This window comes from Patagioenas fasciata, chromosome 2 (genome assembly GCF_037038585.1).
Source record: "Patagioenas fasciata isolate bPatFas1 chromosome 2, bPatFas1.hap1, whole genome shotgun sequence".
Taxonomy (NCBI): domain Eukaryota; kingdom Metazoa; phylum Chordata; class Aves; order Columbiformes; family Columbidae; genus Patagioenas; species Patagioenas fasciata.
In genome coordinates, this window is record NC_092521.1 from 86,164,918 (window position 1) to 86,192,381 (window position 27,464).

The 27,464-nt window shown below is 34.7% G+C and overlaps 1 protein-coding gene across 2 annotated transcripts in view; it reads left to right on the forward strand.

Annotated features, from left to right (window-relative positions):
* Nucleotides 1-27,464, forward strand: part of CDH9 (cadherin 9) — a 90,443-nt gene that overhangs the window by 11,807 nt on the left and 51,172 nt on the right. For both annotated transcript variants that reach the window (XM_065830355.2, XM_065830357.2), the window contains exon 2: nt 13,494-13,805. In XM_065830355.2, coding sequence (XP_065686427.1) covers nt 13,578-13,805 — 228 coding nt within the window. In that variant the 5' untranslated portion in view covers nt 13,494-13,577. The remainder of the gene's footprint in view (nt 1-13,493; nt 13,806-27,464) is intronic.

Genomic DNA, 27,464 nt, shown 5'->3' on the forward strand with positions numbered 1-27,464 from the left:
ATTTCAGTATAGCTTTAAAAGGTATAAATAGAATACTGTGAACATATTACTCCTTAAAGTAAAAAATTATTTTATTAAATGAAAAACAGTTATACTTCAGTATTGCATAATTATACACCGGGCCATGAAATCTTTGATTTAAAAAAAAAATCAAAATAAAAATGCATACATTTGTAACTCATGTTGAAGGAGTGACTTTATTAAAAGACAGACACTGACTAATGCTACAGAAAGTGAAGAAAAACTACAGAAATACAATAAAAACCTAACTGTAAGCCACTGAATTTAGCAGAATCTTTTTACTGACTTACATGACTTGGAAGAAAGTTCTAAAATTTCTTGCAAAGAATATAACAGCAAAAAATATGAACACTATTATGAATATCTGAGCAGAGCAAATACAGTTGATGTAGGAAAGAGAAAAGAAAACCTACCCCTTAATTGCTTATTGAAATGGTGTCCTGTATAAGTGATGGAGGAAAGAAGAATGGAAATAAAGAGTGCCTTACCACACTTGAACTTTGAATACATGCCAAAAAAATAGATATTGAAACAAAGACATCAGAAAATTCTGGAATACATTTGCTTTCAGAAAGAAAAAGCAAAATTATAATTGTATGTGTCATAGAGAAATCACCAGATGTTGGCAATTCAAAGTAGGAGGTTACTACCTAAATTCTTACTAAGACCATCTTTTTTAGTGTAGGTATAGGTACAACGTGTGTTAAAATCAAACAATAATTCAGTATTAATAGTAAGTCACTGTATGACAGAGGACTTACATGATCAAAACAATAAATTGAAATATATGAATATTTTTGACTTGGTAATAGTGTATTGAAAGTAAGCCTGAAGGCACATAATAGAACTTCAGTGAATGTAATTGGAGAAAATATGAACATGTTTTCAAATGCCAACAGGGAAAAGAGAAAGTAAAAATATGGCTGGAGTAAGCGGTTTTATTTATAATTACATTCACAAGGCTTACATCTAAATGAGGAAAGTTTCATATGCAGTATATTTTTCAATGCATTGTCTATTATACTTTCAACACTCACAGCCTGGTGTTAACAAATGTATTTTCATATTTATTCATCAAGATGAAACAGGAAAGCTAAAGATCAAGAAACAGATTTAACCTCAAGCTCACAATTTCTTTTATGGTGACTAAATGGCAGCTAATAATATTTTATGAAATGAAATTCTGTGCAAAATTATTCACTTTCATGATACTACAAGTGAGAGGGAGGTTCAGTCTAGAAGTTAAGATAAAGTATTTCATTTTGTATTACTTAACAAGGCCTTCAAATATGGAAGTGGTTTTATTCCTTAATATTAACTACTAAAACAGACCATGTGACAACAGGACTGGTGAAGTGGAAAGCTGTTTACGTATGGTGAGATAATATAATAAAAGCTCGTGAAATATTGATACTAAAACTGGAAAACATACATTTTAGAATATACAATTAAAGAAGTTCTCTTACAGGAAATTTGGAAAAATACTTGTGAAGGGAGTAAATTATGAAAGGGGAACAACTTTAAACAAACAATAATAACTTGTTGAACATAAATAGCTCTAAACAATCTTTTTTCAAGTTTTTAATTCAAATATATTTTTGCAGCAAATTATTGGGAAGACAAGTCACAAGCTGTTCCAATAAGGCACATAAAATTCAACAGATCTCAAAACAAGCAAAAAAATAGCAGCTTTGAAAAAGTTAGATCGATGTTTCTTAAACTGAGCAACTCAAAAGAATAATTCTAATGAACAACCAATCTTTATCTAACAAATACATACTATGAATGGTATGCTTACATTTAACTGAAGAGAGCTTATCCTCCTTTCCTGAAGTTTTTTGTTCTCAAGCGTTTATATCTCCCTCTTTTCCTCTGTCCTGTCCTCCTTAGTACACTTCCCCTTTCCCTTCCCTACACTTGCTTTCCTCTTTTCTTATTTACTCAGCAATTACTTCACAGGGGAAAAAAAAAAAAAAAAAAAAATAGCATTTTTAGGCTATGATGTTTAATTTTACGTAGAAATAAGAAAAATACTGGAAACACCTAAAAAAAAATCACTTTCCATCCAAGGGGTAACATTTTCACATAAGTTTCATACATAATTTCAAATATATTTGAGCATATCTGCTTTCAACTACAGAATTTCTATTTGGTGTTTCATCTGTAGGATTTTAACTTGGCCCTTCTTTTCTCATGTACTAAGTAGGTCTATAATACCAACATAAACATTACTTTCTGCCAACTACATTGCTGCCAAATAATGAGATAAGGTTAGAGCCAAATCAGCAGAATGTTTTTTGGTTTGTTTTTTTTTTTTTGTAAAAGAACAGTCAAATCAAACCTATACTTTAGTTTAAAAATATTAGAAAAGGATTAAACAACTATCAGTGTTCCTCTGATGCCAAAAATATCATAAGTCTTTCCTCACATAGGCTTATTGGGGTGTGCTGGACTCCCCATATGGTACACAGAACTATCAGGAAGAGGGAAGGAGAATGCTCTAAAGAAATTACAAAAGCAAAGCAAGAGTTATTGATCACTCTGTGTTTTTCTATTCTGCTCCTTCAGATACATCCTAGTCTGACCTTTCAGGTATGAAGGCAACATAGTACATGCTTTTGAAAATATGGGTAAAGTCTTTATGAGTACCATGTTCCTCCAAGCAAAAGTTTCATAGAACTGGATGTCTCATCGGTTATTAAGAGTGATATTTTATGTTGATCTCACTTTTTACAGAGGCAAAAAATTGAAGCATGTTTAACTAATAGGTCAAGCACTCTTCTTTGATAGTTACATATATTTTTTTCCATTTCATAAGGTGGGAAATGAGTACAGAGAGATTAAACTCTTCACTCAAAATTGGTGAAAAGGCATGTGGTGGAATCAAAAGTAAGAAAATTCACTCTGACTTTTTTCTTGTGACATGATATTTTTCTATTGTTTAAGCATATTTGACTTCAGTAGAACCATTTCATTCAGGTCCAATAAGATTATTAGCATGTATTATCTGTTCTGAACCATAGTGCTTATTCATACAAAACAAAACAAAAAAAATCTCAGAGCAAACATAATTCTTACATACAACGAAGAAAAAGGAGTAAAAAAAAATGTATTCAGTTTCACTGTCTAATAAAGTGGAAAAATATAGTATAATGTTACGGCTCCCTCTTTTGGATAGCATGTATCGAGTATGCAATAATAAGAAAACATGTCTTTAACAGCAAAAAATCACACAAGTCTCTCTTTTCCCCCCAGATCCTGCTTAACAGTGATAGACACAGACAACCAAGATCTTTATAATTTTATTGCAAAATGCAGTTATATTGCAAACTTCTACATTCTTTAAAAATAGACGCACATTTGCCAGCTGGAGCTGTAGCTAGAATATTTTTGTAATACTTTAAACATTAGTCTATCAAGTACCTACAAAAACTGGAAGATTAAATTCTGTCATGGTTGCTCCTTATTTTAACAGTGTTGTTAAAACATAATGAAGGAAAAAAATAAACAGAAATTGGTGAAAAGCACTTAAACTAACTTAGGATCTGTAAAAGTGACCAGAAAGGAATAAATTTTGTTCTTACAGTATTATTACTTCATTAGAATCTTTGAGTGAAAAATAAAATAAACAGTCATTTAGGTTACTTTTCTAAAATCTTTAGTATAATTGTGACCCAACTGAAAGTCCACAGACTTATATACATTGACTTCAGGAAATATTTGAATATACTCTTGAAAAAATAAAAGACACATAACATTTTTAGAAGGAAAAAAAATATATATTCATCTAAAATAAAAGTTGTTTTATTACATGGGAGAGGTAAGGAAAGAGTAAAGCTATTAAAAGGTATCAATCAATACAAAACAGTGAATCCTGACAGAGCCTAAGCTTCTATGGTGTAAGTTTTTTTACTTCTATAAGACTAGTAATCAAACAATGTCGGATTTATAGATACATTTGTTTCTGAATTTGGAATTTGTTTTCTCCAGTATTAGAAGTATACCACCATTTTTCTTCATTAGTATCTAGGCATAATTCCACATAACACAGAAGGATCCTTTTTTTCCGTGTCTCCATGTGTACTGCTGTGAGACAACTAGAAATAAAATTTTTGGCAAAAAAATCTTCATTAAAAATTCAATAGCACTATTCAATGATTTCAGCTGTGTCAGCTAGAAGACAGACTCTATTTCACTCAGAAATCCTTCCTATTGTTTTCTTGTTACCTTTATATAAAATATCCATATTAGGCAGGTATATGTAAATGAATTGTTCTACAGGCTTTGTTTAGCACTTTTTTTTTTTACTAAAAATAGCGATTCATCAACATTAAGATGTTGGGCTATACAATTATGAAATTAGTTTGATTTATACCAACAAACTTAAAATTGTTATATAATTATTCCCATTTTAATTATACCATTGCAGCATGTTTTCCCTTCATAGCATCCCAAATTGCAATAGGACAATTGTGCTTGACTATGTTGGATTGTTACGGGGGGTCAAATGCATCCACCACAATTATTCACTCTATTTATCAGTAGCTGTTGCTATAAAATATTTATCTTAAAATCAACACTATACTAACGAGATTTAGATGAAGGTACCTTCTTTTCCATGAAGTACCATCTGTGGAAAACTCATGTAATGACAGCTCTTTAGAGTTGGGGAAAAAAAGGGCAATTTAGCATGCTCTATGGACAGTAGTAATTTCAGTGTTATTACCATCCCTCACATCAGTTTAGCTGGTACTAACTGGCACTCTCCCAGAAAATTCCTGACAGTGTTTGAGGATCAAGCCCAAGGTGATTTCTCATAGATGATATGGACATGGTAACTCTGCTTTGACAGGGGTTAGAGGAGAAAAGAAGAGAGTTTGGCCATATGGATTTGACCCTTGCCACGCCAATCAATATCTACCTTACAGTGGTTTAATAACTAGAGTAGTTTTCTCTATATATTTTTTTTTTTTTAAGTCTATGCAGTACAGTATGTGGATACTAAAATGATGGATGGTGAAATTGTTATAAAATTATGCAAAGCCACACACATGGTAAACCCCAGATTTTATGTTTAAAATAATAAAGTCTGACTCTTGCCATTGGGGAATAACACCATCATGTAACAGCAGCATCTAACAAGAAAACATTAGCCCAGAGTTCTGCAGCAATCAAAAAAAAAACAACCAATGCCATGTATCATGATGAAATTAAGTAGAGAATGTGATTAAGCTGCTGTCTATATATACATGAAGCTCCTGCAGCTTAAATACTGCAACAAATTATGATCTCCAACCTCAAAAGACACACCAAAAAAAGGAAGAGATTCAGAGGAGGGCTACAGGTGCAAGCAGAAGTATAGTACAGCTTCTAGACAAGGAATGATTAAGCAGGTAGTTCCAGAAATTTTCATCTCGGAAAAGAGACAACTGAAAGGACAGTGATTTAAGTCTATACATTTATCAGTGGCAAAGAGAGTGAAGGGTGAATGATTATTTACTGCGGCTTCCAATGACAGTACTATTTCTTCAATGAAGCTGTCAGTGACAATGTTCAAAAGAAACAAAAAGAATTGGTTCTTTTCACAAGATATTAAAACTATGAGTCTCTCATAGAATGTTGTGGCTCCTAGAAGCTTACATGGTTTCAAAACAAATGTAGTGAAAGTCATGGCAAAGACTTCAGGATTACTAAATAGCTGATAAAAGGAGACTTAGAAATTATACAGGGGAAAAATCATATGCTTCATCATTATGTGCTTCTCCATGCTTATATGCTATCATGGACGTCTGCTTGTTTAAGATATTATCTTCTTGGACTATCACGATACTAACAGAATAAGCAATACTTTGTTGCCCTTATTTAGAATTTGTTCATGTTTTGCATTTTTCTTTCATTAATGAAGTAAAATGAGGTGCAAGTGAAAAGACTTTGTTGTTGTTGTTGTGGGACAGGTGATGGGTGGTTTTTTTTGTTTTCAAGGAGGAGATACAGACCTAGAAATAAGAAAAAATAAGGTAATTGTAATTTATATTTGAGAGTTCTGTATTGTTCCTGTCAGTCCCAGAGTCACGAATTAAAGATATTTTGGGGTGTTATTATGGAAAAAAAAGGCTGAAGCCCCAGCTGCATCAGACTGCTTTCAGATTAACTGAGATAATAAATAGTAAAAAAAATGTGTTAAAGCTATGCACTATTTCTGTGTATAAACTCCTACGCTTGTACTAGCTCTGCTCAGCTCTGAAGCTGAGACTTTTCTTGATTTTATGATCCCCTTGGAGACAGCAGAAGGGCATAAGGGGGATTGAACTCTGATAAATGGCAGCATTCGGCAGCTGCTCAGTTCCTTGAGTAAGGAAGCAGCAACAACAGGCTGCAATTACCAGTCCAAATCTGCTAACTACCTTTAATTCGTCAGCAACTGACTTTCCAGTCCAGAGGAGTGAATACATATTCCTTTACAGGCAATAATTAAGTCTGATTTTCACAATCCTTCTCTACAGGAACAAGATTTCTAATGACTCAGACCCACATAGGCAAAAAAAAAACAAAGAAAAAGGAGGATGGAAGCAATGAATGGTTTTTAAAAATTCGAGAAATACTATCTTGAAGATGTTGTTCCAAGAAACTCTGACTTCCAACAACCTCTTGGGGCATTATACAAACTGTAGCCTTAGAAAGTTTAGCAAACTCTCATCCCGGTACATACTATGCTCAAGAGATATGCAGAGGTAGGAGGTACCTGACTGCTTCCTTAGGGCCTAGGTGTGTGACCAGAGTGGATTGCTGCATAATAAAGCAGCAAGAAAGAGGTAATTAGAGAAAGCACGTAGTCCCAGTTAGCAGGAGAACTGGTGAGTACGTCCTGTTATTAACACTGCTGCCATAGGTGAATCTCATCTGCCACACAGAGAGACACAGACGAGAATGGATGTGTCTGGAAAATAGGGGTCTAAGTCTCCAGATATTGCTTTGTTTTGTATTGGTCAGATAGAGGGCTATACTGTTTATGAAAAAACAAACAAACAAAACCAACAACAATGAAACCTCACACACACACAAAAAAAACAGCCAACCAACCAAAGCATCAAAACCAAACACCAAAACCCCAACCAAAAATGTTGTAAATATTGCAGGGTATCAATTTCAAAATACAGCTAACCAGTTTATGAGTGATAGAACTTGAGACTGTCTTAAAGTGGAAGCAAAGAGAAGAGTTTTACTTTGATTACAGCATCGTTCTGCCTGTCTCTGAAGGCTATTCTTTAAAAAACAGGAATGTGATGAATGTTTCATTTGTAAATAAGGTGTGTTATAAAAACACATAATAAAGCTTCATTATGTGATAAGAGAGAAATGTGTTCCCTGTGGAGAAAAATCGATACTAAAGATCAAAAGAATATCTTCAAAAGGCCTTGCGTCAAGGGTTTACAAGTGCTATATTTCCTAGTTCCCCTCAAGTTGATGTAAAATCTTGTAAAAAGGTTCATTATTGGAGAAAAAGGGTCTTTTTTTTTTTTTTTAGTGTGAAAATACACATTTTGCTTTTGTAATCCAGTGAGCTGATGCCTCAGGTGTAAATATTTTAAAAGTGTCTTTTTAGTTTCATTGAATACCATTTCCAACACGTGAGAAACCCTTATATAGGATTGGTTGGAAGTGCTTCAGGCTTCATTCACCAGCTGACAGAAGGATGGCTGGGGGAGAAAGAGTCCAGAAACAGTTTTATTTGCACCTCAGAAGAGACTTACTCCAGAGAAGGGCAGATGGTATTTTCACCACCCAGGGATAGTTGCTTTAAATCACAGCTGTGTCTCTGCACTATTCTTTGCCAGTGGGTTTTGTCCAAACACAAATCAACACATTCTCTTGCCAGATCCACCCACCTGGGGGACGCGTGTTCCTCACTGTGAGTGCTATAGAGAGAGTGACTCAAGCCATGTTGAGTTGAATTTGGACCAGTGTCTCCAATGTATGTGCTCAAGAGGCTGGCAAAACCCTAAAATAAATTCTACCTCTCACTTGTCTCAGCAAGATGAATTTTTCTTATAATGCACCTACAAACGATAAATTTGTTTGCCTAAAGACCTTAATGCAACAGATGTTCCAATATAACTTGCTATTAGTTCACATTCTATTTATATTCACGTGAGTCCTTGCCGCATGTAGCTAAGGCACTATTGTCCCAGACATAAAGAATTGCCTTCAGCTGTTGCATCACAAAGTTTACAGCTGAGCTTATCTCCATTGTATATACTGCATAACAGATCAACAACCCAATGGGCAAAAAGAGGTGCTGAAAATCTGTTCCTAAAAGTTTGCAGCAGGAGCTGCTGAGCGGGCAAGAGTTTCTTTTTTAGTGTGGCCCGTGTTGTTGTGCTTGAAGGGGATCTGAGTACTTGTACTCAACAAACGGATGTTAAGTTATGCAGATTCCTCAAATGCTACTTCAGCTCTCACAGAAATCAATGAAAACACTTTTCTTGATTCCCTGAGACTTAGCACAGGAGGTCAGTCAAGATGCACATTTGTTTTATTTCTGTCCTTTCAATGTTACGCGCAAATCTATCTTTATCTAAAAGAGGTGAGAGGGAAGCAAAAAATTAGGAGGATGAAAACAAAAGGAGCTTGCTTTTTGAAAGTCAGCAATCAATGATACATCCAGTCTGTATTCACTTTTGTAAGATGACTGCACTCAGAGAAAATTTGAGTGCTGGAGTCAGAGGGAGACGTATGCATACCTTGGCTATCTTTAATTTGTTAGCAGAATAATAAAATTGAACCTGCAGTGGCACAGACCTAGCCTCTAGCTAATTCTTGTTATTATCGGTTGCAGTGTGCAGATGATAGAACAACCTTTTGTTGCTACAACTTCACTGTTCTTAATATTCAGGCTAGGTAGATTAAAGCTGCATTCAGATATTTTGTTTTCAAAGGAAACACAGTCAAAGTCAATGAGACTTCTTCCATGCATGCAGACTACATGAGATTTATACTTTCTATATCCTGTTAAAATACGTATTTTAATTTTACAGATTGTTTGTGTCGTCTTGAATATCAGTCGCATCCTTTCTATTTAAAGATTAGTGAGTACAATATGAGACACTGCTGCTGCATTTAACTATGCTATTTTTAGCTATACAAGAGCACTATGACTTCTTTTTTTTTTTTTTAGACCAGATTTTTACTTCATTATTAACAAATGAAACAAACTAATGTGAGGTACATTATCAAGTTGCCGAAGGTTAGCCTTTCTTCATGTCATGCTTGTGAATGACTGTGCTGCACTAATTAAAAACATTGCCATGGCAATTGCTATAGAAACATTTAAATTGGCATCATTGCTAACAAATCCCTGTTATTGATCCCAGCAGGGCTTATTTCACACTACACCTGAAGGATCTAAATGGAATACTTTACATTCAAAAGGACTTTAAAAGATATATTTTTCTAGTTGCTAATGTGCTCAGGAGAATAATGTCTCTCATATAGAGATAATTCTTTTACCTGGAACTGTTGTAGGATTCTGATATTAGAGTCCTTACTGCAAGGAGAGGTTGTAATGTTTCTAGGCTACCACCACATATCTCTCAATCCAAAAAAAAAAAAAAAGAAGCCTACTTTTATTGCCTCCAGCCAAATCCTCTCATTTGCAAAGTAGGGAAAGAATGCAGGTTCTCCCCAGTTTGGGGCACGAAAATGTTTAATGCTTGAATACCTCATCTTAAAAGAAGTTTCCAGTGCAACTACAAAGAACTGTAATTTTCCATTGTTTGACAAGAACAATATGTTGACTGTTGTACTGAGTAAATGGTGGAAGAAAAGGTAAAGCAGGAGAGACTGCGTACATAATTTTCATCAGTTCCTTAGAATAAAAGCAATTTAAATTATTCTCTCTGGTTTCAGATTTAAGAACTTTGCTTCTCTTAGAAGAAATCAAATTAGACGTTTACCGTAATGTCCAGTAGAACCAGACTGATCCAGACTAATAACTCTCTCTTTACATCTAGTATGTCAAAAAGTGGGAAATAATGGACAATATGTATGACAATATATATATTTTTTTCTTTTTTTTCATCATTCCAAAAACTGAGTCTTATCAGAGACAGCACTTCCTTTCAGTAGTAGCAAAGTCGTGCTGTTAGCAAGGAAATCAGTAGAGGGCAGCACTACAGCAGAAAATACCCATTTTAAACAAGCTCAGATTAAGTTCTGCCTTGGATGGGACAAAATATGGGAATCTGGATTCTGCTGAGAGAAAACCTCTTTTAAAAAAATGATGCTTGCACAGAAATAATTTCTTATATCAGACTGAAAGTGTCTGTCCACAGTGCATTGTGGTGCTTAGTACTGTTGCTCTTACTGTTCCAGATTACACCAGAATCCTTTCTTTTAATATTAAAATACACCTTCTGAGTCTGCCAAACACAACTCCTGTTCCACTTGAGCAGCTGTCTACAAGACAAGATGCATAAACCGGTGACCACCTTGAAGTGTTTGAGTACAAAGAAAAGAGTAGTATACACATCTTATGCTTTTGACTCAGTATGGAAATAAGAGCTTGGACAGAAAGAAATGAGGGCAATGTCAGCAAATTAAAAATGTGTAGTTTTGAAAAAGCAAGATTAAAATGTTTGAAATTTCATTTTCATTTGAAATTATTGTAAAATTGAAGGTACAATCACATATCTTCAGATCACTAAATGAAAATATATTGGTGTCTTCTATCTTTCCCCCTGTTTCAAAAAAGTAAAAATAAAGCAGATTAGATCATCTGACAGGTAGATATGTCTAAGCTATTAAATAATTACGTTTTGAAGAGAAAAAAATTAAACAGCTTGATTTTTTTTAAAATATATTGTTGACAGCAGTCTTTCAAGGCTTTAAAGTTTTAATGTTTTTAGGATTTTTAGTAGTTTCATAGATTTACTATGTGTTAAAATTCTGCCAAATATGTGTGCAGTTTTCTGGGCTTTTTGTTTGTTTGTTTTATGGCTTGTTTTGTTTTAATGCAGAAAAGCTGATATGTTCCAAGGAATTAGAGAAATAAACCAATCATCACCTTAAATATATAAAAACATAAAATTTACCAAAGTAGTTAAGTAGCAACACATCATTCATATACAAAGCAAAACCAATCAAATCCAAAATTTGATCAATATGAATACTTGAACTTGTTATCATTCAGAATATATGTAAGATGAATTCTTTAATGAATCTAACAAAAATGCTGTAATGCAGCTGTGAAAGATGACATATCAAGCAAGAGTATCTCAAGAAGAGATGAGACATCAGAGCCATTGGACAAACTCAATAATCTGCCTTTTGAGTACAGTATTTTCAAAAATAGTTCCTATTGCTGTTTATTTTCATCCTACAATACCTTAAGCAGGATCTAATTTACAGTGTCTGAAAAGGCCATGTAATCTTCTTCAGATGCTGCGGTGCATTGGAATTAAGGATTTGGGTCATCATGTCTTATGCTCTACATTGATAAATGGTTTTATTCAGTGATAAAAACTACTACAGTCTATATTTTACAGGAAATTTAGACGTGGATAAAACATTGACTGATGTTTTTGTTTTCTTTTGTTACGTATCCAGTAACTTCCAATCACAAGGCAAGATCATCATATATGCAACATGCTTTCCAGTTAACGTCAAAATTCACTAGTGTTAAATTAGCCACGGGAGAGTTCCCCTTTGCCCCTCTGTATACAACAGGAACATATCGAGCATTACAAGGGAGAAAACAAGATTTTGAGAAAGAAAATACATCCCCTAATGTATGTCAAGATCTATGTACATGCATGATTTTATGCAAATAGATTTAATTTTTTTTTTACTTTGATTCTTCAATATATGTAAAGAAATTAAAGAAAATAACAATTTTCCTGCATTATATCCACAAACTTGTGCATAAATTTGACACCTATTAAATTGTTTTCTTTTTCCTTCTGAACACTATGTTAGAAAGTGATAAATATTCCAAGCATTCTCCTCTTGCTCAGCTAAAGCTCTGTTTGAAGTTGCTAAAATTCTAAGGCTTTGATCTTCCTTCAGGATTGCTAGTTGAAATCCTGGGACCATACAGAATATCCTCATTTTAAGGACACAATTCTAACAATTTAATCATTGAACGTAATTAGAATACAATTCACTGAATGTTTTCAGTTAAAGAGTTTTGGTTCTCAGCTGACAAACAATTTTCATAAAAAAGGCATCTCATTCCTAAAACTTTATATCTTTTCTTAAAAAAAACCAAACCAAAACAAAAAAATCCCACACTTGTTTCCCCTCCCACAAAAAAAAAAAAAAAAAACAAAACCAAAAAAAACAAACAACAAACCAAACCAGAACAAAATGAAAGTATGTGCTGGTAGTGTTCGGTTGTGTGAGGAGGATAGGTATATTTTTTTATTATTTCAAAATTTCAGTATTCTGAAATTTCTTAATGTTATGGCTTCATGGTAGTATCAGGGTTCAGGGACTAGGATTCCCAAGCAAACAATAATTTTCCTGTTGAATTGTTTTCCTATACTTTCTGTAATATACAGTGACAACTCAGCTAATGATGTCCTAAAGCAAAAGCAGGCTTGACAGGAAACCCAGATCATGGAAAAGACTGGTACATCAGGTACCTCAGTTGTGCTGCCAAAAGAAACGAGCATGGATCGAAAAAAAAAAAAAAGTTTTGATTAAGTGTTGTTTACGAACTTCTATGCAAAACACCAGTGCCAGTTTCAGAAACATAATAACAATAATATTCTACACCATGAAAATTACCTTCATTCTGAAGTGGAAAAAATAAAATACATTCCAATTGCAGAATTCAGTCCCAAATGTAGAATTTTGTTAACCCAAGCAGGATTCTTATGAACTGAAACGTACCTAACAACTTTTTCTTTCTTGAATAAGGAATATCTTGAAGGCATAAATAATAGTTTAAATTTCATCTTATGAGTTCCTTTGTGTAGAAACAGAAACAGATCCTCTAGACAATTGGGGGCTAGCAAAGGGAAGGAAAGGATTTTATTAATCTTGAAGTAAAAGAAAATTCAGATTTGCAGACAGTTACGAACAGATAGTAAGAGAGAACAGCATCAGGCTGAGCTGGGAGAGATTAAGTTGGAATGTTTCTTACTATGTCGGCTGTTTCTTTGTTTCAGGATTCTGCTGGTAGCTAAAGTTTTCACATGAAGAAGATTTTTCTCAGATTGTGTTTTAGATGTCTATATACAGTGTGAGAGAGTGAAATAGAAAATGAAGGAGATGTGAAACTCTCTGATTAATTGTTGCATGTAATTGTCTCAATGTTCAAACATACAACTGGTCTTCGTTTTTATGGTTATATGTAATTTCTGTGGGTTATTGTGATCACCAGGCTACTGGTATTCCTGTTTCCCTAAGCCCAGGGCATTAGGGAAACAAAATTATTGGAACTGACTCAAATACTTTTCTTCATTCCCTAGGTCCTACTTACAAGAGGATATAACATTTGAGAAATTTGTTCTGGTGAATTATTACAGGAGTGGAGGCTAGCAGCATCTCTGTAAATGATGAGGACTTACTCCTTGATGGTATTGCTATGGAGCTGTGTGTTTCATGTGATTCATGTGATGCCATTCCAAAAAAGGACTAACAAGCACTCACACAGTGAAAGGATAACAGGATTGTCGGAGAATAGTGGAAAAACACTGCACCGCACCAAGCGTGGTTGGATGTGGAATCAATTTTTCTTGCTGGAGGAGTATACAGGTCCAGATACTCAGTATGTGGGCAAGGTAAGCCTTGTGTTTAAAGGATTCTTTAGAGGTGATGCATCTGACACTCTTAGTATTTTCTCTTCATAGAGCAATGCTCCCAATTTCTCATTTAAGTCAAACAAAGCATGCCATGGACCATATGAGGCTTCCATGATTGTTAAAAGCTGTGGTAGAAATGAAGTAGTTTGGTGAAAAAAATAGTAAACTGTCCAGATTAAAATGTTCCCATTTCTTATTATATGTGCCCATACAAGTTTTATCACTGAATTCTTTCCAGTTTTCAACTATTAAACAGAAATATGACATAAGGGAATAGAAAAGTTATTCCTTCATTCATCAAGCTTGTGACATTTGCCAGTATGCTTAAGTGAAATATAGAATTATTTTTATTAATAAATAGAGGGAGGTGATTAATAAATTGAGGGATATGATTCTTTCCCTTTACTACACTGTCATGACACCCTGCCTGGAGTTTTGCATTCATCTCTGGGGCACCCAATATAAGAAGGACATGGACCTGTTAGAGTGAGTACAGAGGAGGGCCACAAAGATGATCAGAGGGATGGAACACCTCTCCTGTGAAGACAGACTGAGATAGTTGGGTTTGTTCAGCTGCGAGAAGTGAAGGCTCTGGGGAGACCTTATAGCAGCCTTATAGTATCTGAAGAAGGCCTACAAGAAAGCTGAAGAGTGACTTTTTACAAGGACATGTAGTGATAGACAAGGGTTAACAGCTTTAAGCTGAAAGTAGATTGATTTAGATTATATATAAGGAAGAAATTCTGCACTATAAGGGTGTTGAGGCATGGGAATAGGCTCCCGAGAGAAGTTGTGGATGTCCCGTCCCTGGAAGTGTAAAGGACCAGGTTGGATGCAGCTCTGAGCAGCCTGGTCCAGTGGAAGTTGTCCCTGCCCCACTGCAGAGGGTTGGAACCAGATGATCTTTAAGGTCCCTTCCAACCCAAACCATTTTATGATTCTATTATTCTGTGAATAATAGAATTGTTTTCTATGCACTATTTTAAGTATGGATAAAGTATCCATGGGAAAAAAAAAATCTTATTTTCACCATTTCTGCAATAATCTGAGAGACTTGAGAGACTTTCCACCCTTTAAGACCTGTCTACATCAGCTATAGCTAACCACAGTGTCTCTGAATTCAAGCTGTCTGCAGTCCTACATTTTCTGATAATGCACAACTCAAGGATTTCCATATTTTTAGCCCTTTGTGTTGTCTCACCATCCACAGATCTGCCTTGGGGTCTGGTATAACTAAACAATATTGGTAGAGACCTAGAATACACACAGCAACCACCTAGAGTGACTTACAAACTAAGGAAATGTTCATCTTAATGACTTAATATATGTCCATTCCAGCTTCTCTCATTCATCCACAATTCTGTCACTAGTTTGGACTGTCAGGTAGTTCACTCACTTTCTGGTACCTAACTACCAAATGGATTGAGACATTTTTAATTAGAAGAACCTAAAATGGTTTTGAACATTTGCTAATATCTCTGGTCCTAGAAGGCATGATCATCTGCAAAACAGGGAAATAATTTATTTTCATTAAGAAAAAAAAAATCAAAGAAGTTGATATAAACTTTATTCTGATCTCATTTATACCAGCACTACACCCATGGAATTCTCTTTTCAGAGAAATTAATTCTGACTTGCTGTTTCCAGAAGTAAGATGAGAGCTAATAATCCTATTTCTAAATCTGTTTACCAGTGTGTAAAACAGGAAGGTTTATAATAGGCAAAGGGATCTTCAATAAAGAGTGAGCTAAATTAAGAGCTGATTCTAATTTCAGTCCCACTGCTATAGTTGAATGGACTCAAAAGCATATATACCATTCTAAATCTCAAATAAATTAAGCTTGCATCAAAACTGCCATCACCATCTCTGTTTCAAACAAGGAATGTCTACATGTTATATTGCAACAGATGCAAACATACTCTGCACTTATTCCAGACTCACTAAAAGCCATTGGACCTTATTACCATAAACCTAAGTCCAGGAAGGAAAACAAATGACTGTACAACATTTGGATCTGAGATGATTCATTTCTTCCAAATCAGATAACAGGTTGAGATTTTCCATGTTTCACTGCAAAATTTTGCACCGAGACCCTGAGGGAGGGGTTAGCATTATTGATTCTCTAAACAGATGGAGGTAAGCCCAGATATTACCCATATTCCAAAGACGTGGAGTTGGACTTAAGTGATAAGCTCCATATGGTTGCATAAACCTTAGAACAGTTTATGAAATGGCAAAAGTATCATGGTTCTGGGCTCAGTGGTATAGAACCAAAGTAAATCCATTTGAATTAGTTTGAACTATCCTAGGTACATGTGACAGCACTAAGCAAGAGCTACTATGACAAGAAGTCAACTAATACATGTCTTAAAAAAAAAAAAAAGAAAAACCAAAAAAAAACCAACTTCTTTGAACAATATTATTCTGAGAAAGGCTTAAATCTCCTGCTCAAAGTGATGGTGATTAGCAAACTGGTATGTGTGAAGAGAGAGCACTTTTATTTCAACCCATGGGGAACAGTTCACAGAAAGTATTCTTATCCAGTTCTTCTTTAATATGGATATGCACATGCAGATGGGTTGCTGGAGTAGAATAATAAATGTTGTACTAAAGTTAAATAAACTGAATTAAGAAATTTTATCAGGAAATAAACTTCTAAGGGAACATATTCATAATACTAAAAAAATTATTTTTCCCTCCCAAGTTCAATTTTCAAACAATTTTAATTATGTTAGGTCATTGTTTCTGCTTTGTTAGTGATGCTACTATGTTGATGTTTTATTTTCTTATGAGTGCATTCTGTTTTTGTCATGAGGTAGGGTCACTCAGTATGACAGAAAGGGATAAATTTATTTACTGATAAGGATAGGCACATGGGATTGAGAGCTACTCTGTCACATCCACACTCCTTGCACTTCCATTGCTTAGCCCCCCAGTCCAGTGTAGACCAGCAGTAGGGACCCAGGGGAACTGGACACCTACTGTCCAAGTCCTGGCTGGCAGCCTCGTCCCTATGAGGGCACTTCTGCTTCGGGCTCAGACCCCACTTGGTGTCAGAGGTCCCTGAAAGGAGGAGTTTCTCCCCAGTTCTGAGGTGTTATCCTATTAAGCAGTGCTTTTTAAAATTAGTTTGTCAGCAGCCAATGGCCTCACTAACCAAGTCATCTCAGGATGATCTCTTTCCATATATCTAAGGCCAAACAGTTGTTACTTCCCAAATATCTTCCAGGAATAGAAAGTCATCAACAGCTCTATGATCCCTGATTTTTTGTTTCTCTCCTATACATGCAGTTAGACCTGGCAAATGCAATCAAAGTCTTATTTACCTGAGTGAAGCTTGTGAGTAGGCTTCACCCTGTGACAAGAAGTAACTAAAAAAGAGGTCTGGTGTACTTGTAAGTTAGAGGAAAAAGTCCAGCACCGCACAAACCTGATGTATGGCTCCCAGACTGTTGAGGAGGGCAATACAATGTTGATGGACTCTGAGTAACTAGAACAGAGCTTATGTTCCCAATTACAGTTAGATAGCTTTTAGACAAAGGCAGTGGTAGTGATTATAAGTGCCATAAAATGTAGACCAGTAGTGCATCTAATGCATTTAGCAGGAGAAGAAAATACTGTTTGATGAGCAAAAGAAGTTAGCATTCAACAACTACAAAAAGGCTTGATGTCTAGAACAACTGTAACAAGAAAATTATGCAAATAACAGACCTAGATCATCAACCACCCTTCAGGAACAGGGCATATATGCAGAACAATTGCCTTGTGAGTGTGATGAGAGTCAAGGTTAATCCAAACAATCTACAATATATCCACTGCACATCTTTCTTTCCTTCTATCAACTCAGAGGACCTATCTGTCTCATATACTGGTGCATGCACTAAAAATACACATAAACATAAAAATGACCATATTCTTTCAAGATGCCTGTTGTTTAGTGTGAGTGTTGAATAAATCAGTGAGATCAACAGTGTGAGGAATTTTCAGAGGATGTAGTGAGGGGAAATGTAAAAATCATTTTGCTTACTAAGTATTCACACCAAAAAAAAAAAAAAAGAAAAAAAAAAGAAAAAAAAAAGATAAAACAGGTTACAATAGAACATCCAGTTAAATATAGGAGAGAAGTTTCTTTTTAAAGGAAAAAAAAACAACTTGGATTTTTTTTTTTTGTAGTATGAAGTTGTTGAGAAATACCTGACTGTATATCATACTGTGTCATTCCTTGGTTTCTGGGATGTCCTTTTCTTTCACTAGGGAAGATCCATAGGTCCAGCTTCTCAGCTGGTACTAACATGTAGCCCTGTGCAGAACCTAAGAAATGAAATCTAAACCACTGACATTGTATCAGGTTTACTCACTTTCTAACAAACAATCCAAAGAGGTAGTAATCTAAACAACAACAAAACCAAAACAAAGTAAAACAAAACAAACAAACAAAAAAAACCCAACACCTGAACATGCAATTTAGGAAGTATTAAAATATTGATGGGAATTATGTTCATGAATTAAAGAAAAAGCTAATAAAATGGACAGAAGACTCTAACCAAGTGGCCCTTTAGGGATAGTTAGTTTTATTTTCCAAAGCTAGTAGCAATTTTATGTGTCTGTTTCTAAACAACTTAGATGATGCCAAATTCAGTTATGCAAAATGCCAAATATCCCACCTCTTTAACTCCATTCCTTATGAAGTATCCCTAGGTAGGAAGAAATAGGCCTAATGAAAATTAATAGCCATTTTGGAAAAGACAGTCCTTCATGCTTTGCACAAAATACTTAAATGATTTCAAAAGACAAGAGATTTTCTGTCCTTTTAAATCACCCAGTTTCATTTTTTTACATGAAAGCTAGTCTCTCCTTGTATCAAATAGGCATTTTACTAATCAAAGAATGCTAATTTTGAATGTCTGAAGTTCCATGCAATATGTGTTAGACCAATCATAAACTGTACAATCAAATACCTGTCATCACCCAGAATTTAAAAACAGTACACAACCAACCACAAAATATTTTTGTATACGGCCTGCAATCTTTCTTTTTCATATTAAAGGGGGTAATACAAAATCAAATAAAAAAGAACGGACACTGCTCAAAATTAGCTGCTCCATGAATAATCCCCTCTTTAATAAGTTCCATAAAGACAAATTTAGATTATGCCATAAACATAATCTAAATTGCATGCAAACTGAAGAAAAATCTCTGTTCTACCTCCAGTTAACCAGTGAGTTTGATTCATGACATTTGCCTGAGTGTCTTATTAAAAAGTATGAAGTGAAAAGTAAAATATTCAGGGAGTGTTATTTTCAGGGGGAGTGTTTTGTTTTGTTTTGGGGGTGGGCTGCAACATATATTCAAATGCCATTTGTTTCTTGTAGTCTGCACTTAGAAATATTCAGACCTCCATAGGTGAGGTTGTCTACTATAGATGTCCACCTTATAAGACATCATGTAACAATTCAAGAAGAAGCACTGAATTACCAACATCACCAGAGTTGCTTTTATTCAATACAAAACTTCATTTAGTTATTCAATCTTCTTCTTCTTTTTTTTTTTTTTCTTACTTAATGGAATTGAATAGTATTTCCTTGCAAATATAGACCAAAAATTTGCTAATGCCTGGAAATATTATTTCATGTTACTTTGCTAGCTGCCTTGGGCACATCATAAAAGTTCAGAGTAGGATCTCTCTTACTATGGCAAGCAGCAAAGAAATCAGAAAATAGGATCAGTGAAGCCTTTACTCCATTAGTCTTATCCCAGTTCATCCATGTCCTTTCAACCGTGTTATCGAGGCCTTGGCCACTCCTAGTCTCTGCACAGAGGAGTTTGGGAAGAAGATTGTGACCCAAATGGGTGACCCACTGAGCTGGCTTTTGACAGCAATGTAGCATCAAATTTGCAGTAACCTCAGTTTCTCAATCCTGAAGAAAAACATTCTCACTGCAAATTTTTTTTTTTTAATTAATTACCTAATATTGTTTTCTTTAGGTATTGAATTTTATCTTAATCTTGCCTTTAATCAATTTATGCAATTAATCCATAAGGAATTCTTTACAGCATTTGTAATTTTCCCTCCGCAGAGTCAGTTTAAGAACCATCTGTTCTTAGGACAAGAGAACACAGGTGCACTATCCTTTCAGCGTTTTCAAGTGTGCCCTCTGTTTTGTCACAGTCGCATGCCACTTGTCTCTTTGAAAAACTGTTGCATTTGCTACAGCACCTAAATGATACTGAAAACAGTGTGTGTGTTTGCCATCTTTTGATGTAACAGTGTGTTTCAAAAAAGCAACAGAATGAATCATAAGCAATCATATGTTGCAGACATATTATCATTTAGAAGTATAATGGGGAGATTTCATCACATTCTTAACATGTTCCATCTGGCATGTGCTATAACCCAAAGCCATCTTTTAAAACACAGCTTTTGAAGAAGATTTAATAATGTATTTTGATTAGAATCTCTGTTCTTAAAATAAATTCAGTATTTTAAGATTAAATAAAAGAAGAAAAATTATTGGGGGTCTCCTGGGTCTACTCCCTTTGTCTTTACTTTTGTCTCTCACATGCTGAGTTTTTCCTTATCTTTGAATGAATACTGGAGAAAAAAAATGATATATCAAAACAGAAAGGAAAAAATGCCTAAGCACAGAAAAGATCAAAGAAGTACGAAAGCTCTCACCATAAAAAAAACAAGCAAAAAAAAAGAAGAGGAAAACCTATTTGATTCCAAAATTACTAAATTAATAAAAATTATCTCCACTTACATCAACTCCTCCAGTAAGCACATTTTTCAGCAAAAATTTGATCTAGTTTCAAGCAGCTATATCCAAAGGCAGATGAATTCCGAAAAAGAAAATGAAAAGGAAACAGGCATAATAACAATAATAATAATAACAATAATAATAATAATATTAATACATTATATATAATTATATACATACACATATACATATATATAATTATATAAATAAATATGTGTATATATACATATATAATTGTATTTAATTAATTTATTATTATTATTATTATTATTATTATTATTATTATTATTATTATTATTATTATTATTATTATTATTATTATTATTATTATTATTATTATTATTATTTAAAAACTACAACAGGATTCTGGCCCCAGATACATGCATGCCTTAACTACAAATACCAATGAAAATCTATCGTTTTACTTGTTTAAAAAAACTTATTTTTTGAAGGTTTTCAATGTAAGTTTTACTGAAAAACTACTGGAAGTAAAATTTATTTTTGTGAAAAAAATAATAAAACCCCAAAGTTTTCAATAAAATATGATTGCTACTTCTAAAAAGAAGGCTGAAGGTCCAGGGAAAAACAAACAAACAAACAACAAACAAACACAAAAGAAAAATACTACATCTTCCAAAACCAATAGGATTGTTTTCTTTCAGAGAAAGGAGCACTGTTCATTTCAGACAACCTAAATACATTTTTAGTTGAAGTTTCAAAAATAGTGAAGAGATCTAGTCATATTGTGCACAGCCCAAGAATAAACAGTTTAAATATGAAATATCTTCAATGCTACATTGAACTGATGTGTCTAAACTAGAACTTTGCAATCAAATTTGGACATAATATTTCACAAAATAAAGAATAATTTCTGAAAACTGCAATGATCAGAGGCTTCAAATACATGAATAACGAGAGTGAGTTGGCATTGTTTGGTTCAGATAGAACAGCTGTCATGAGATCTGACAGATTCTGTTTCTTCAACTACATAAAAGACTGCTAAAAAAATATCAAGTTCTTGTCATGTTTAGGGCAAGAAGTTGGGTTCATATTTTTCATAAAGTTGATTTACATTAAACATCAGGAAAAGGGATTTTGTTGGTATCTACAGTTAGTACAGTGAAGTACCAGGTAAAGATCACTGAGAGGGACAGGATTATCTTGATACTGCAGGTTTGCATGACAAACTGAAAACCCATGTACCAGAAAGTCTGCACTGACCCCACATGGAGGCAGGAGGATGGCATGGAATATCTCTTTAGCTCCCTGTCTGTTCTGTTTTCTAGGATTCTGTGTGTGTTTTTCTAGTCCAAATGCCAAATCAATTAAACTGCTTGTGAAAAACAAAACTAAACCAAGAATAAAACTGAAGAGATAAGACATGAGGAAATCCTCAAACTATTGACTCTTAACTCTTCCCTTTCCCTTTTCCTTCTCTTTTAACCTCCTCTTTTTCTCTTCTCCATCTCTTCTCTCTCTCTTCTCCCCGAAGAAAGGATATCCAGCATGTAACAATTTTCAAGGTTGATTTTTTTTGGTTGGCTGTTTGTTTTGCTTTGTTTTGTTTTGTTTTGTTTTTGTGTGTGGTTTTTGTTTTGTTTTGGCTTTTGTTTGAGTTTTGTTTGGTGGTTTTGTTTGGTTTTTTTCTTTTCAAAAAGAAAGCTTACAACTATGTACCTTTTCTTTTTTTTTTCTCTCTCTCTCTCTTTCCATGTTCCTCCTCTCAGGTATGGAAAAATTATGCTCACTTGATACACAACATAGCAGCAAAGGCTACTAAGTGGAGTCTAGTTTATTGTTCACTACAATACTTAGTCACAGCTCCCCTTCCCCAAGGATCTCCTGAGTGTGCTCAGAGCACCCATGAGGGCAGTCAGGACAACAGTAGTGTGGATCTGTGGCATACCCAGTGGATTTTACTCAGATTGAGTTGAAGATAAGTTAATAAAAACAGAGGTTCAAAGTTAAAAAAAAAAATATTTAAAGACTAAGTGGGCATGAACAATGGAGTTCTCTTCTATTTCCAGTGGTAACTTCCAGTTGCCATTTAAAATACTCTTTTCAGTTTAATAAAAAATAGCTTATCTGACCTTAAAACCTTCTTGGTTTTGACAAGATCCTTATGCTAAAAGGCCTAAGCAGGTCTGCCTTGAAGATCTGCCTGACTCAGGATCCTGCGCAATAGGTAATTGTTATTCTTAGAATAGCCTGAGCTGCTTATTACAACTTCATGGGCTAGTACTTTTCAGCCTTGAAGCTTTAAGCCTGTGGGAAGAGAAGATTATACTAGTGGCAATCTGCAGACCTGTCATTGTCTGTTATCCGGCAATCATTTATTGTGCATGAAAAGGTGGGAAGGTGAGAAAAATGTATTTCACAAGATACTTTTCATTATGTATATTTCTTACATTGATTACATTATGGGAGCGATTCTGAAAAGGGTGTTTTAAGTATGTTGTGGTTTACTGGTACCTGCCAGCCTAAAGAGTGCAAAGAGTGGAAAACCCATCAGAACAAATCAATATATCACTACTTAGAAGGGGTGATTTGACTGCATCAGAGGGTGGTATTGTGCAACATCTTGTCTGTTGAAGGAAGGTTTATGAATAGTCATCCTGAAGACAAACAAAGGAGCTGTCAACAGGCAACTGACAAGTACAGCAAGTCTTTTCTTCCTGTGTGTGTCTGATAAATCAAATCCTGTCCATTGCAGAAATCATGACACATTTCAGTCTTCTAGAAACCAAAAAAATATGCTTAACCATTGTAATCCATCAATTTAACACTATGCTGGTTATCAATCAAAAGAGGAACTGGTGATCTCTTATCAGTTACACAAAAACATAACTATGAACAAATCCTTGCTGTACATATTGCCGTGGTAACACAAACACACAGCTAACTTTCCTCTCACTTATGTTAATCTACTGTCAAGAAACTCTGCTGAAATATCTCTTTTCTGTTTTTCCATAGCAGAGTGTAATAAAAAGAGAAAACATTCCCATCTCTGTGAACATTTCAGAAGCTATAAATTCATCTCTGTCTTGCTTCACATTTTAGCATGCTTGTTTCAGATGGAAGATTTCATACCAATTTTTGTCAAACTGTGAGTGTGAGATAGTGACAGTCAGGCTGATTATATTAAATGAGTTTTAGCCTTAACTGAAGATAAATTGGTATTATCCATTTATATAGAGGGAACCTAGGGAGAAATGACATAAGTTCCCCTCTTTTAAAATTGTAGAACTCTAAACAAAATCGCAAAGAGGTCTTTGAAACGGTTAAGTCAGGTACAACAACAAAGTTCTAGCCCAAGCCCTGCAATAAAAATAATTGGCAATGCTGGAAATAAAATTATGTTGAATGTTTGCTTTATATATGCTTAAGTTTATTTTTTTCATCTTTAAAATCTAATTGCCAACACTTACCTTAGTGAAGCTTTTCCTCAGAACATGTGTATGTATGAGGTGTCACACACAATACTACAAAAAAAAGTTCAGGAATATAATGAAAACAGCCATGAATCAGCCATTTGATTGAAAGCAGGGCTTAAAAGTGTCAGGTTGAATAAGATATCAGAGCACAGTATGAAAAAGAAGGTAAAAACAAAACTGACCATTTAGTAGCTACATACCTGCTGAACAGTGCTTGGAGTTAAAATTTGTAATATGAAGGATTGCTTTAACTTTTCCTAATACATAAAAATGATGAGCATGGAAGTATTAAGTTGGAAATTGTGATGCTTCTACTCAAGCATTCATAAAATGCATTTACCTAACTGAAAATTTGTGATTGTTGTCACCCCCTGTAGCCAATTTTGCCCTTTGAACTTTCAGCTGTTGCTGCATATTTCTGATTAAGAGCTGCAATAGGTTTAGTTTCTAAATATTGAGAAAAAATCTAGTCCTTATAAAAAAGTTCTGGTTTACAACTTCCATGTAGATAAAGTGGAATTAACACTACTCTATTACACTTTTAAAAAATATTGCACCTACTGATGCAAGTTTTAAAAATGGTGCTTTTCTAAGAGTTCAGTCTTACAGAGATTGTAGGTAAGCATATTTTTATTTTTAATAAGCATTTGTGATGAATAAACACTGTCAAATACCAGGAGGTAACAGAGCATTAAATGTTCAAATATAACTGAGTCGGGCAACTGACTGGTAGGACTGAATTAACAAATGAAAAATAAAATAGAGAAAATATTTTCCTACCTTGTGTCTATGCCACTGTGGCATTTGCATTTAAAATGCTGGGACTAAAGATCATTTAAATCAATGACTTCAGAAAATGCAAAAAGTTACTGCATGTTTTGTCTAACACAAGTGATTAAAAGAATGCATATATATCTTTTATTTTAAACCTATAGTAATTATATATGAATAAATAGTGTGGATAATAAAATGAATATAAAGAAGAATTTGACATGCAAACAAGTATTTCTGAATAAATCGGCACTGAAGTAAACGGAACCAGTGTCGTTGCAAGAAAGCAAAATAATTTTATTTATTTTTTTTTTTTTCCCCCTTGACTGTCTCTTGAAATTTCACAGTACATAAAAATACATTCATCTCTGTACAGGCTAGTAATTGTGCAGTGGAAAGCGTCACAGTCTGATTACCAACCAACCAATCCATATGAAAGATTTAGAATCACATGCAGAAAGGCATGAAGTGAAGGGCAAAATGTGAATCTATCACAGCAGAAAAACTTCAGTCCTTCAAAAATACTTTTAACGGAGGGAAAAAGGAATGACCCATTCTGATTTCATTCTATTAGAGGTATTGCAATTAATCATCTTTGAACTTCAGATGTCTAAATCTGATCTAACTTCCAAGTGTGCAAAAGAAAAAGAAACAACAAAAAAACCCCAACAGTTCAAAATATTTTTGTGCTTCCAAAAAACAGTGAGAGTATGTACATATATGTGTATACATATATATTTATATAAAAACATTGTTTTCACTTCAGGAAAAAGAAAATATTTCTTTTGACCTCTTTGATAAGGATAAAAAAAACTTTTAATGATGATGCTATGATTATTAATAATGATTTCCATTTTCTGTAAGTACCATCCAAAGAAATGTATCAAAGTATTTTATGTTAAATGAACAGTACCTAGGCTGAGGCAGGAAATGACATAAGGGACCTGGGGGTTCTGGTGGACAACAGGATGACCATGAGCCAGCACTGTGCCCTTGTGGCCAGGAAGGCCAATGGCATCCTCGGGTGTATTACAAGGGGGGTGGTCAGTAGATCGAGAGAGGTCCTCCTTCCCCTCTACTCTGCCCTGGTGAGACCCCATCTGGAATATTGTGTCCAGTTCTGGGCCCCTCAGTTCAAGAAGGACAAGGAACTGCTGGAGAGATTCCAGCATAGGGCAACAAAGATGATGAAGGGAGTGAAGCACCTCCCTCATGAAGAAAGGCTGAGGGAGCTGGATCTCTTTAGTCTGGAGAAGAGGAGACTGAGGGGTGACCTTATTAATGTTTATAAATATATAAACGGTGACTGCCATGAGGATGGAGCCAGGCTCTTCTCGGTGGCAAACAATGACAGGACAAGGGGTAATGGGATCAAGCTGGAACACAAGAGGTTCTACTTAAATTTGAGAAAAATCTTCTTCTCAGTGAAGGTGACAGAGCACTGGAACAGGCTGCCCAGGGAGGTTGTGGAGTTCCCTGGAGACATTCAAAACCCGCCTGGACATGTTCCTGTGCGACCTCACCTAGGCGTTCCTGCTCCAGCAGGGGGATTGGACTAGGTGATCTTTTGAGGTCCCTTTGAATCCCAAACATACTGTGATACCATGATAATATCTGTTATTCTGAGAAGAAAACTGCAGCAGAATTGCTGAAACATTGATTTGAGGACACAAAGACAGTCGACAACAACAGTTAGATGCAGAACAGAACAGCCACTACACAGGGACAATTCAGCATAATGGCAAGTCTTATCTATTTCAAGAGAAGTTCAAGGCTGAAAAGACAGCACACATCAAGAATTAAAACCAATTTCAAAAACAAGCACTTCTGATACCTCATTTTGAATATTAGCAAAATATGAAGTTGTATCTTAAAACCTATCTCCAAATGGTCAACAAAATCATGTTCAACATTTTACTCCAGAAGTCATAGGATATTTAGTAAAACAATCAGTTTTGCTTTATGTGCTGTGTGTTTCTCCAAAGTACAGAACAGCTCTTTAGGAAAAAAAAAAAAAAAATGGATTTCAACAAAAGATACTGACAGTCAGCACTGAATACTCCAGTTTCCCAAAAAGCTTTTTTTTTTCATAAAGTTAATACTAAACTAGCATTGATACATTCAGATTTTTATCTGTTTTAATGAGATGCAAGCACTTTGACTATCCGTGCTGTCAAACTGACATCAGTTTAATGCATCCCTTACACACTTCCTGCTGGGTTTTTTTTTCATCAATATTTACTCTGAGAATCAAAGAAAAAAGAATTTAAAAAAATCTCTCTTAAATAATTCCTGCATTGTCTAATGTCTCAATATAATCTCACTTCATCAGATGAGCTTGCAGATTCAGCTGTTAAGTTAAACATACCCTCAATGAAGCAACAGGGCTTTATGCTTGATTTGGGCCTTGTGATATGACTTCTCTAGGAAATACTTCTATTTCACAGAGTTTTCATCTGAAGCTCCAGGCAGCCTTATCCATGCTTTCCTCTGAGCCATAGTCTTTATGCGTAATCGGACAGGTAAAAACAACCTGTGGTTTACGCAGAACTTGAAGCTCGGCTTAGGTCCCCTCCAGATGGCGTTTCACTTATCAGGTTCTATTGAGCCAAGAAAATAATTACATTGTTTTGATAATTATTCCAGCTACAATATTGTCTTTGCCATCATTAGA